This window comes from Castor canadensis, chromosome 7 (genome assembly GCF_047511655.1).
Source record: "Castor canadensis chromosome 7, mCasCan1.hap1v2, whole genome shotgun sequence".
In the NCBI taxonomy this organism is placed as follows: Eukaryota; Metazoa; Chordata; class Mammalia; order Rodentia; family Castoridae; genus Castor; species Castor canadensis.
In genome coordinates, this window is record NC_133392.1 from 162059629 (window position 1) to 162072262 (window position 12634).

Here is a 12634-nt window from a genome sequence, read left to right on the forward strand (position 1 = left end):
CTATCATGTCATACAGCTCAGAAGTTAGGAGGAGGTATAACCACACCAGAGCTGTGGCACCCAAGGCCCTCAAAGTCACCTCCTCCTGTGGGCCCATCCACAAGACACTCTCACCTCCACCAGCTCCACCAGCTTTCCAAACCCTGGGGTCAGTGACTGATCTCTGCCGATCAGTGACAGCCAAGGTCACTGCCACACTGCCTTGACACATACCACAGGGAGCTGTTCCCAAAAGGAGCTCCTTCCTTCCAAGTGGCCAGTGGACATTTCACCAGAAGTTGCAGCCAGCAAGGAGGCTGGGAAGAACATCCGTGCTCACAGCCCCAGCCCAGGGTCATATTCCAGGGCTGCCCAAATGCTTGACTGAAGCAGGGTCGAGGCTTCTCGAAGTCAGACATGAGAGGAGTGAGCCAGTTTCTTCAAAACACAAAACGGGCAGAGGAAAGACACCTCGAGAAGCTCTCCACTCCACCCAAAGCAGGCCTGGCACCCCAACCTATCCTTCCACAGCCCGGAGAGCAGAGCTACCAAAAGCCTTCAAGCAGCAGTCTTGGCTACACATCTCCACTGAGTGCTGACACCAGCACAGAGCTCAGGCCCAGGGGTGACTGAGACCCCACCCAGCCCTGTGAGGCCATCAGCAAACTACACACCACCCCCCCCCAGGAGCTCCCATGGCCCTGGATAGCTGGGTGGGCATGGCTTCTTGCAGCCCATGTCGGTCACACCTCAACTTCCCCTGTCATTACTGAAGTCACAGCTCACACCTCTACTTCTCCAATCATTACTGAAGTCACAGCATTCTCAATCTCTTGAAGTCAAAAAAAAGGTATAATCAAGTTGCTTGAAATGCAAATGACAGGACAGAGTCTCGGCTGTCTCCCAGGATTGCCCAGACCTCGTTATGTTTCCACCCAAACAAGAAGATGGCTCAAAAGAACAGGCCTTCCAAGCAAAGACCAGGGCAGCATGCAGGACGCACACTGAGGCTATCACGTGGCCAGGTGCACCACTCCTCTGCAGGCCACAGGCCTGATCCACTCTGGCTCTGTGGGATTTTACTACCGACTCCAATCTCACTGAACACTCACCTCAATCTCAGGCTGGAGGACCCCAGGACAGCCTCCTGCAAGGCCCGCCTAGGAAAACAGGTGCGGACCCTGGAAATAGGGCTCCTGCAGTACTCCCTCGCTGGCACACAAAGCAGCACTAGACACAGCTATGACTGCACCTTGCCACTGGGGAGGATGGGTGCTTCCAGAGGGTGTCCCAAGGTAACCTCATTAGGCCGCAAAGTGGCCAGTGCAGCACCTGGTCTAGGGGAGGGATCAGCCTCCAAGAGGTCAGGAAAGAGGTGGGGGTGACCTTGCTGGGCTGGTATGGACAAGGTGGCTTTTACCCATGGGATTCCCAGGGGGACTGACCAAAACCCACCAGAGACCACAGGGAGTGACCCAGCCTCACCCCCACAGCCCCTCCCAAGCCAGGCTCCTTTTCTCTTCCTCTCCCAGATCTCAAGGAAGTAATCTAGCCTTGGTGTTTTGACTCAAAACAAAGAAACTTTTTAAAACATTTCGGTTGAAACTTGCATAATTCCTCCAGTGGAGAAGCCCTCCCTCAACTTTCGCAATCCTTAGAAAGAGACACACTATTGCCACAGAGTCCAGCCACGGCCACAGCCACCTCCCGCCAGACGGCGGCCCCGGAACCACGGTCTCCTTCTGGGCCGGGGCACCCCCCACACCCATTCCGGGCGGGGCTCGGCTCACACTTCGCCCAGACTTCCTCCAGCTCGACATCCTGTCTGCCCTGTGCTCCAGTTCAGACAGACATTACACAAAACCAGCTGCAGGGGAGGCTGGGAAACCAGGCGCTGCAGTCAATGACCTTACCCCTCAGCTGCCGTGCAGGCAGCCAGGGCAGAGGTGAGGGCTACCCAGCAATCCCACTCCCCCTAAATGGTGAGGACCCAAACCAGTACCCAGAGGGGTCCTGGAAACTGGCAGTCCAGGTGAAATGAAGGATGGCACCTGGAGAAGAGCCTGCAGGGCTGGACAGGGCACCCATAGGAGCAGGCAGAGCCACGGCTTGCACAGGACCTAGCACCAGCTCTTAAGCTGCTGTCCTCCCCCAACCAGAACACTGAGGCCCTCACCCTGGGGGCCAGACCAGCCTGCAGAATCTGCCTTCTGCAGGACTCTTTGCCCTAGTCAGAGCACAGTGGAGCCCACTATGCCACATTAGGCACTGGGGGGGGGGACCACCACTGAATCCCAAGGAGGCCTGCACAGAACCACTCCCAGGTGGTTCTTCAAAGAAGCCAGTGGACAAAGGACAACCGGCACTTGGAAGCACCACCGCCCAGACCCGAGGGCGTGCAGGTGAGCGCAGCCCCAAACACTCACAGCCCCAGCGGCGGGGGCAGCTCCCAGCGTCCTGATGTGGTTCCAGCTAGATGTGGCAATCCTCACTCCAGAGGGCACCTGAGTCCAGAGCCCCTACCTCAGGCCTCTGCAGCCAAAAGCTGTCACAGGCCCCAAAACACAGTCCAAGGGCTCAGTGCTCTCCGAGGCTGACCACTTGGCCGGGTATCCAGTTGAGAAACATGACCTCTAGCCTATCGGTCCAATGTGAGGAATTCAGACAATCCACACCAACAGACATCAGCCAGAGTCCTCTAACTTGCACGTGGACCCACAGAGACAACAGCAGTACGGCCTGAGACACCCTCTAAGAAGTCAGGCACTGAAGGACAGAGTGATAATCTAAGACAGGAGATGTTCAGAACCCCAGGCACACAGCAGCCAGCCCTGCAGCACCCTGACGCCAGTCTGCCAGGGAGGCCCCTGGTTACCAGCATGACATCCGGTGGGAAAGGAGGTACCCCAGGCAGTAGGCCAAGCAGCAGCTTAAACTGACACTGTCCCTCTTCCTTGTGGACAGTCAGCAACCTATGCTAATGGAGTGAGTTTCTGTGTGAGTCCAGCAGCTATTTGGCCAAGAGGAGGGGAAGGAGGCAACCAGGCAGAAGACAGCTCAGGGAAGGCTCACAGACTCCCATACACTTTGTCTTGCCACAGGAAAATGATCCATCCCAACCCCACCCTTAAGACACGACACCCAGATCAATAAAGCTTTGGCCTCTAGTTTACATAGAAAAGGGAGGCACAGAGAGGTTAAGCAACTTGCTCAAGCCACACAGCCAGTGAGGGACAGAGTGGGAATGGGAGACCAACCCCTTGAGGTCCCACAACAGGACTGGCTCACCGCAAAACAGCCACCAACGACGGCAGCCATGGGGGGAAGGGGTCCCTGGGAGTGACTCCTGAAGCACCCGGGAAGCCTGTGTGTTCTTCCAAGTGACATCAACAATAGAGAGTAGTGGATATTTCCTCTGCACCCTATGGAATTAGGGGAGCATCACCCAGGAAGACCACCAGCCTTCGCAGTGTCACACATGGCACGCCCAGGCGCAGGCATAGCTGCCTGGGTTTTCAGGCTCAAAGATGAAACACACACACACACACACACACACACTCCTGAACACAGGAACCACAACCCACTTTGGCCAAGACACCACAAAGCAGGGCACCAGGAAAATCATGGGCCTCCTCCATCTCCCCCATAAAGGGTATGGAGAGGCAACCCAGCCCCATGCTGGCAGAAGAGCTGCCTCCCGGCCTCCCCACCTCCCACAATCCCCAAGGCATTTCAGCTCCCATCCAGTTAGCAGAGCCCAAAGGCCTGCAGAGAGCTGCAGCCCCTGAAAAGAGTTCCAGAACATTCTTTGTTCCTCCTGCCCTCCTCAGTAGATCTAAGATATTAAAATAAGCTACAAAGGAAGTAAAGAAATCAAAACACCTCTGTGAATAAGCTGTCAAGAGGTGACTGGGAAGAGTCAACAGAGGGGACCTCCCAGGTCTCTCCCAGGACAAGTGGGGTCAGTGCAGCTATAGAATCCATGGCCATTTTACCTGACAGCCTCTCTCCACGTGGCAACCCAGCGTGTGCACATACAAGCACATGGCTGTCCTAGGAGGACTTATAGGAAACTACACGGTCAGAACTCCCAACTGCAGGGTCATGGAGCCCCAGAACAGTGACACGGAGGGGGAACAGCAGCCCTGAAGGAGGGCAGAGCCAGGCCACACAGGCTGAGGGCACCGCACAAGGGGAGACAGCTCTCTGGTCCTCACTAGGAAAGCACATGGGAGCTGGAAAATGCAGAAACCCAGGCCACGGCCACACTGCCAGGGCAGGGCTTACAGACCAGGGTGGCTCATTCAGCATTCACTTGGAGAGTTTCTTTTAAGTTACTCAATGAGGTATCAGAGCACTGCCAGGACAGCAGCTACAAACCAAATGAAATGACCCTCACAGAGTCTGGCCTGGCCTCCTCTCATGACCGTGGTACCTGGCACCCTCTAAGCCTGCAGTGCCTGGGCCTGCCCTGAGCCTGCGGACACTCGCACTCAGAACCAGGGCTCACTGTAAGGGAAGGAGAAGACAGCAGCCTGCTCCATTTGCTCAGCAGCAGCTGGGACAAAGGGACCCTGCTAGCCCTGCAGAGCCCAGGAAGACAGAAAGACCACAAACACACACATGACCCAGAGTCGACAAAAACAAACACAGACACACCCTGCTCAGACAAGATCCTCTGCGCCTGCTCTGGAGATAAGGGACCCAGCGGCTTGGGCCTTGGCCAGTCCTCCAGTCCCCCAGTGCCTAAGCCACCACCACTGCTACACAGTGGATTCCTCGAGCCGTAAGAGCTGGGGAGGGAACACCACCCCAAATGGAAAGGCCCCGCTGGCAGGGGAGTGCCCACAGCAAACTCCTCACCCAAAATAAAAGGTACCAGCCTGATGGATCTGTCGCCAGCCTCCCCACAACAGGGCTGCAGTCAGCTGCACCTGGCCGCGGGCCTGGCTGGCCAGAGCAGACACCACACCACAGAACCCACAGGCACACAGGCCCAGCACACTCGGCAGCCCCCACAGGAGGCGGCGGTCCCTCTTCACAGCCCCTCCCCCACAACTCTGACACTCCGCTGGAGGGGCGCCCAGAGAAAACCGGGCTGCAGCATCTATTCACAGATTTAGAAAAAAAAAGTTTGATGCAATAGCTGAATTAATTAGGCCTCCCAAGAATAGCTGAGCCAATGCAGCATTCTGTGTGTGCAATTTAATAAGCCTGGATATTTAAAAGAAAAGTTACTGGGACGTGTGCAAAAAAGAAAGTTCCCCTGGACCTCAGGGAATGGTTTCAGCACCTAGTGGCCCAGGAGCTGCCCAAGGCAGATCCCCCAGAGCCTCCATGCAAACAGGGCCTGAGCCAGCAGCCCTTCCACAACAAACCCTTTTGCGTTTCAGCCAGCAAGGGGGAAAAGGAAATGGGCGAGCCCAAAACAAACTGCAGATCGTCAGCAACTCTTAACACCCAAGGCTTCAGGGCCATAGACCAGGCCAAGGGACAATGATCCCACACAAGCGACTCAGGGATTCACTTCCTGGCAGGCCCAGGGAGATGGGAGAGCAAAAGTTGCCAAGTCTGAACCAGGCCACCTGGGACACTTTTGTGTCTGTGTCTCCAGACTTCAAGGCACAAAACAGGGGAACTGGTAATCAAACTAGTCTGTCTTCTGGGGACCAAGGACAGGCACCCCTGTCAGTGAGTCTGGAAGGCTTCTGGGTTAAGGGCAGCAACCTTCCGCCCCACCTCCGTCTGGACCCCTCGTAGTGGGGGAGGATAAGGGCAGGTGGAACCTGGACCTAAGGTTCACAGCCTGGGCCCTGACGATCTAACTGCCCGAAGCTTGTGACAGTCTTCTTTGACCAGTCACAGCCTGGCCTATCTGGGCAATGGCTATAAGGGAGGCCCTGGCCTCCTGTGCCAGCACCCCCTCCACTTCACTGACTCTCCTTTCCCAAGCAGGATGGCCTTTCTTCTAGATCCCAGGGCCCCATCCATAGAGAATTCCACTGCCCAGAATTTCCTTAAGACAAAACAATTTCCTGAAACTCGGGCTAAGGGAAAAGCACAAGTCCCAACCTTTAGCTCTTGGAGTCCCCCGCCCAGGAACCCCCACCCCCACCCCCACCCCCACCCTGGACATGACCTGCCAGCTACCAGGCCTGGAGTCACTCACCCGGGGCACCCGCCGCTTGTACTTGTTGGCATAGTCGAACTTCTCCTTCACGTCGTCCAGGCAGCGACCGAGGCGGGCCTGCTCCTCCTTGCCCGTGTAGTCCTGGCTCAGCAGGATGTAGGCCCGCCAGTTGGCCGAGTCGAAGCCCCAGTGGCAGGTCCGGTTCTCCAGGGCCTTGTGCGAGTGTACCACGAACTTGTGAGGCGGGTACATGAGGCGGCAGTCGAGGCACTGGATGCAGGCGGCACTGGGGCTGCTGTACAGCTCAGGTACCAGCAGCCCCTTGCACTTTCCGAAGCACTCGTGGTACACGCGGACGCTGCGCTCGCTGAGCTCCAGGCCCAGCGCCAGGCTGGCGGCCAGCTCCTTCTTGCAGGGCGGCGGGTAGGCGCCGCCGTAGAGCAACGCATTGCACAGGCGCTCGGCGTCCGTCTTGGTGATGAGCCCGCACGAGGGCGCGGAGAAGGGCAGGATGCCCATGACTTTGAGGATCTCCAGCTGGTCAGCCGTGCAGCGCGAGCAGTAGATGTGCAGCTCGTCGCACACGGAGTTGATCTGCTGCAGCGAAAAGTCGCGCAGCACCGAGTTGAGGATCTGCGGCAGGCACAGGCGCTTCTCGCCTCCCACCACGAAGCACGAGATGGTCTCCCCTTCCAGCACAGTCTCGCAGCGCTCGGTGGAGCGGTCGGACGGCATGAAGAAGGGCCCGGGCAGCACGGGTGGCGGTGGCTGGATGGCAGGCAGGTGCAGCACGGGCGGTGGTTCGGCGGCCGTGGGCACCGGCGCCGGCACCGCGGCCGCGCCCGCCTCCTTGGCGCTCTCCTTCTTGTAGGCCTCCTGCGCCCAGCGCGCCGAGAAGGCAGCCGGGCCGCCAAGCGAGCTCATGGAGCTCAGGTGGAACTGCTCCAGCGTCTTCTGCAGCCCCGGGTGCGGCTGGAAGCCGCCGCGGCCGCCCGCCGCCGCCTCCATAGCGCGATCGGGTTCCCCGGGTCGCTCCCGCTCCCGCGCGCCCGGGCCCCCACGGCCCCCGCCGCCGCCCCGCGCGCCTCGGCGGCGCCCGCGACCCCGGCCCCGGCCGCCCCCCGCCGGCTCCCGGCCGATCACGGCCGCAGCCTCGGCCTCGCCCGGGGGCGCGAAGGCGAAGGCGGGCGGGGCGAAGGGGTCCCGCCGCTGGAGTCCGCCGCCGCCCGGGCCCGGCGCCACATCCACGCGCCCCGCGCCGCGCCCGCCGCCGCCCGGGCCCCCCGCGCGCCCCCCGCGCGCCCCCCGGGCTCTAGGCGCGGGGCATGCCCCGGCGCGCGCCGCCAACGCCAACGCCAACGCTCGCGGGCCCGGGGCTCGCGGGGGGCGCGCGGGCAGGTGCCGGCGCCTCGAGGCGCGAATCGCCGCGGCGGCCGAGGCCGAGGGGCCCGGGAGGAGCGGGGGCGCGGGCGCGGGGCCCGCCGGGCCGTCCTCGCGCGGCGCGCCGCCGCCGCCCCGCTCCTCCCACCGCGCGGCGCCCGACCGGCTCGTCCCGGCGGCGCTGGCCGGCCGCGTTGCGCCCGCCGCCGGCCCCCGGCCGCCCGCCCGCCCGCCGGCTCCCGGCCGTCCGCCGGCCCGCGCGCGCGGCTCCTGGGGCGGCGGAGGCGCCTCTGGCCCGCGGCCTCAGAGCGCGGCGGCGGCAGCGCGGGGTTCGGCGCGCTCCGCGCACATCCTCCCGGCGGCTCGCTCCGGCTCGGACTGAGCGCCCGGCGCTGAGCTCACGCCGCCGCGCGCAACCCCGCCCCGCGCCGCTCCGCCCCGTCCGCTCCGGCCCCGCCCCCCGCGCTGTTTGTTGCTGTGCGTCCGCCTCAGCCAGAGCGCCAGCCAGGAATGTGACCCGCTCCGGGCCGGCTCTTCCAGGAACGCGCGCTCCCCCTCCTGAGCTCGGGCCCGCTCGTCGGCGCTCGGCTCCGCCCGGCCCGGACTCGGCCAAGTTCGGCTCCGCCCGCCTAGGCCTCGACTCTGTTCGACTCCGCTCGGGCGCGCCCGCCCGGAGCTCGGCCCCACTCGGCTCGGTCGGCCCCGCTCGACCCCGCCCTCCAAGGGCCGCTGGCGGAGGCGGAGGCGGCGGAGGCGGCGGCGGCGGCGGCGCCCGGGGCCCCCCTTCCGGCCGAGGCCACTTCCTGCGCGGCTGGGAAGGCGCCCGTCCCGCCGCCGTCGCCGCCCCGGGGCCCCGAAACCCACAGGGCCCCCGCCATAACCGCAGACCAGCTAAGGGGCGGTCAGCGGCCGATCTGCGCGGCTGCCACCGCACGACCCGGGGTCGCCGTTCCACCGAGACGCCACGACACACACCCCGGGTCTCCACGTGACAGGCACGCCCCGACACACCCCGGGGTCCCCACAGAACGGGGCCGCTCCGAAACAGGCCCCTGAACGACGGGGACGTCTCGCGGCACACCTCGAGGGCGAGGCTCCAAAGCACATCCTGGGTTTCCACGTACTGCAGGGATGGCACTTAACACAGAGGTCCCCACACGAGGTCCCCACACCGTGATTTGAGATCCAGCCTAGGATAGGATGCCACATCGGACAAAGTGGGGATACTGCACACCCTGGATTGCAGCACCCAGGGACACCACAGTGTGACCTGAAGATGCCAGGATGCAGAGGAGGCACAGCTACTTCCCAGCGCACCGTGATTGCGGGCAACATGGACCACCCTGTGACCCTGCCATCTGCCAAGCAGAGGCTCTTGTCCCACGTTCCAACACAGGAGGCAGGGGTTTGGGGACAGGCCCTACTGTGAGGAACCATGATCCCTCTCCAGCAGTCACTGCTCCTCTCTGAGCTGCCCACTGGCCAGTCACCTCCAGGGCCAGCCTGAGGAACTTGGTCCCTACATGTTTCAGGGTGGAAGCTGGTGTGACCTTTTACTCTGCAGCCTCCAGGGCCAGGAACTGCTTCTACATCTGTCCATCAGGCATCCAGGTTATGGCCACAGTAAGACCCACTGTCTGTCCCTCCACACAGTGGCTACCCTGGGAGAGAGACAAGCCAGACATGGCTAGGAGGTGGCCAAAAGTAGGACAGTTTGGCAAGGTGGCTCCCACAGGAGGCAGCATACAGCAGAAGCCTGGCCTAGGGACTCAGAATTGGGGGACAGCTCTGGCTGTGTTCAACTTGAGGCCAAAGGACAGTCTAACTAAATCAGACAATGGTGCCCGGACACTAGGACACAAGTGGGAGAGGCCCTAGTGCTAGGTTGCGAACCAAAACCTCTCACCTTCAGTTTGTGAACTTCTCACTTCTGGGGAAAGGCTGGAACAGACCCCAAAGCAGCACACCTAGACACAACTTCTGTCTGGGGGCTGGCTAGGCACCTCTCTGAAAGCCTCAGCTGCCCCTGCCACAAGGGAAGGTGTGGGGAGAGGCAGCCAGGACCAGCTGGTGACACCAAGGCAAAATTCTGTGTTTGAAAACTAGGTTGTTCCCTACTGTGGACTTGTGAGCCCACTAGGGACCTATGAGCTCACTTCAAGTTCTTTCATTGGCATACCAGTACCCTGTGGGACTGTCCTTCCTTGTCATCACAGTTCCTGCTCCTGTTTACGCATCCCCACTGCAAGGCATCTCTTCTGCTCAAATATAAGAAAGCTGGTGAGAAGACTGTTTCCTTAAAGGGATTTTTAAAGAAACAAACAAACAAAAAAGACTTACTATACTCTCCACCCACATTTAGGCCCAAAACAAGTTAATGTCGAGGAATTCACTCCCTTCCATCTGGATTTGAATCCTACAAAACTCAGGCAAACTGTAATCCGAAGGAGGCTAGAGACCTTAGAGCTTCTGGAATGTTTCTCCAACCAAGCAAGGAATTCCTCTAGCTCTTTTGCCCAAGCGGTGGCCTGGGTGGGCAGGACCGCCTCACATTGCTGTGTCTAGTGCACCTGGCTCTGCAGGGTCCAAGCCAGGGGCCAGCACTGTCCCCAAGCTGCAGAACCCAGTCAAGCAGCCATGGGCAGAGAGAAAGGTGAAGGTACTGGACCCAGGAGGGATTGTGGGAAGGGGACAAGGGCCCCAAGAAGCAAGAAGGTCTTGGTCTCACCTCTAAAGCCACTTCTACATTCAGTGGACTCTGAGGTCACCTCCTTCAAGTTGATGGAGTTTCCTGAGCAGCCCAACCCACCAAGGGTCAGAGCAGCTGTGACAGGCAGAGCTAACAGGGGCCTGCTTTCTCCCTGAACCCAGTGTGTGTGTGGGGGGGGGTGGGCACAGGGGTAGGGGGAGTCCTACGTGGTAGCCTTCCTCCCCCTGACCCTTCCGACTGGTACTCTGGTCCATCATCCACTCATGCTACAAGCCAGGCCACCCTGCAGGGAGAGGAGGACCACAGGCACAGCTATGTCAAGGTGGGGTGAGGTTGGATACCATCACTGAGGAACCCCAGCATGTAGTGGAGACGGGGACCTCACTGCACCAGACCTTCCCAGTTCACTGCCTGGCCCTGGCCCTGGCCCATGGCAGGCATGGACAGCTGGTAGTACACTTGTTCCCTCTTCCACAGGCACTTGTTGATCTCCCACCAGGGCAGGTATGAGCTAGGGCTAGGTCCAGCAGGCCCGTGTGGCTTCAGTTCTTGTATGAGAGGCAGGCAGTAGAGCAACAGACCCTCCTGGACAGGAAAAGCTCATCCAGGTCCTGAGGACACTACTAGGCGCTTTCAGCAGGGCAGACCTCCCTGGGGGCTGACCTGGGAGTTGACACCCCAAGCCTGAAGAGTCAGCAGGTACAAGACGGATTGACAGCACCTCAAAGCCAGATAAGGCAGTGCTGTTGGCAAAACGGCACCCTATTTTCAAAAGGGGCTCAGGCCCAGCTGGGTCAGTGCTGTGGGAGGGTCAGGCCAGCATCCCCATGGAAGGATTTCTTCCTGCCATGAACCAGTATGCCCCTACAGACTCTGCACCCCACCCCTCCTTGGGACGTGGAAGGAAGAGCCAGTAACAGCTAGGCACAAACTGCCATTGTCAGGAAAGTGTGAAGTTATGATTTCAAAACTTACTCCACTAACCCGAGCTCAAGTGAAAGACCTTTGTCTAAGTTTGGATTCCACCAAAAACAGATCCTTGGGCAGAGATTTGAGTGCAAGTAACTTATCTGGGATGCGCTCCCAGGAGGCCCAGGTAGGGTCAAGGAATTGAGGGAGGAAAAGGAAGCCAGGGTCCAGGAAATGCAGAGAAAAGCTCTTATCTCAGTGGATGTCTGCAGCTGCAGCCAGCTCAGAGCCATCCCCAGAGGAAAGCTACCCCCAGAGGGCAGCCCTGAGCAAGAGGCCAGAGCCCCAGGGGGTAGGGGACACAGGCAGGAGCAAGGACACTGCTTCTGCATGGGGACTGTGTGAAGGGTAACCAGGACCAGGCTTCTCACTGTGAGAAATGAACGTTGAAAATACGGAGGGTGGGACTGGTGGCAAGGCTCAAGTGGTAGAGTGCCTGCCTAGCAAGCACAAGTCTCTGAACTCAGACTCCAGTACTGCAAAAAACCAAAAACCAGAAGGTACAATGCCCAGTGACCCCAGTAGTGCAAATATACATGGAGAGGGCTGGGTGTGGTGGCTCACATCTATAATCCATACTACTCAGAAGGCAGAGATCAGGAAGAAGTGATTCGAGGCCAGCTTCAGTACAAATTAGCAAGACCCCCATCTCAACAAACAAGCCAGGCAATAGTAGTGTAAGCCCAGCTATGCAGGAGGCTGTAGGTAGGAAGATCTGAGACCAATCCTGGCCAAAAACGTGAGACCTACCTGAAAAATAGCAAAATAAATAACTGAAGTAAAATGGGCTAGAGGTCCAGGTGGTAAAGTGCTTGCCTGGCATACGCAAGGTCATGACTTCCAAACCCGTGTAATAAATATACACATTCATATTATTTACGTATATTTCTAGTATATATATATGAAAAGGAGGAAAGGAATCATGCACTGTTGGATCAGAATTCACAATACCTGTGTGACCTCAGGTAAATATTCATAAACAAGACTACAGATGTAAAAGTCACTGCTAGCTCTGTCAGCTGGAGGAGCAAACAGAGCAACAGTGAGCACACCAAAAGGGAAGGGTTCCAAGAATGACAGACCCATGGGGCGGACACAGAGCTGGCTTGCAGGGACTCCCTGGCTAGATCCGACACAACAGTGATAGCAGCAGATAGTAATGACAATGATGGATGGTGCTCATAGAATAAAATAGGAAACCACCAGGTGTGGTCCCATACACCTGTAATCCCAGCTATCAGGAGTTGGAGGTAGGAGGATCATTGTCTGTGGATGGCCTGGGCAAAAGCTAGAGACTGTACCTAAAGACACATGGAAGCTTAAAGGACTGGGGGGTGTGACTCAAATGATAGGGTACTTGCCTAGCACATGCAAGCCCTGGGGATTAGAATAAAATAGGAAGCCAATATATACATATTTTAGTATTTACTGAAATACATCAGTGAGTTGAAAGCTTCATGAGATCT

At 59.0% G+C, this 12634-nt stretch overlaps 1 protein-coding gene across 2 annotated transcripts in view; it reads right to left on the reverse strand.

Annotated features, from left to right (window-relative positions):
- Ski (SKI proto-oncogene) overlaps window positions 1–7158 on the reverse strand; it is a 65504-nt gene extending 58346 nt beyond the window's left edge. For both annotated transcript variants that reach the window (XM_020171443.2, XM_020171442.2), the window contains exon 1: window positions 6149–7158. In XM_020171443.2, coding sequence (XP_020027032.1) covers window positions 6149–7117 — 969 coding nt within the window. In that variant the 5' untranslated portion in view covers window positions 7118–7158. The remainder of the gene's footprint in view (window positions 1–6148) is intronic.
- Window positions 7159–12634: the final 5476 nt, after the last annotated feature.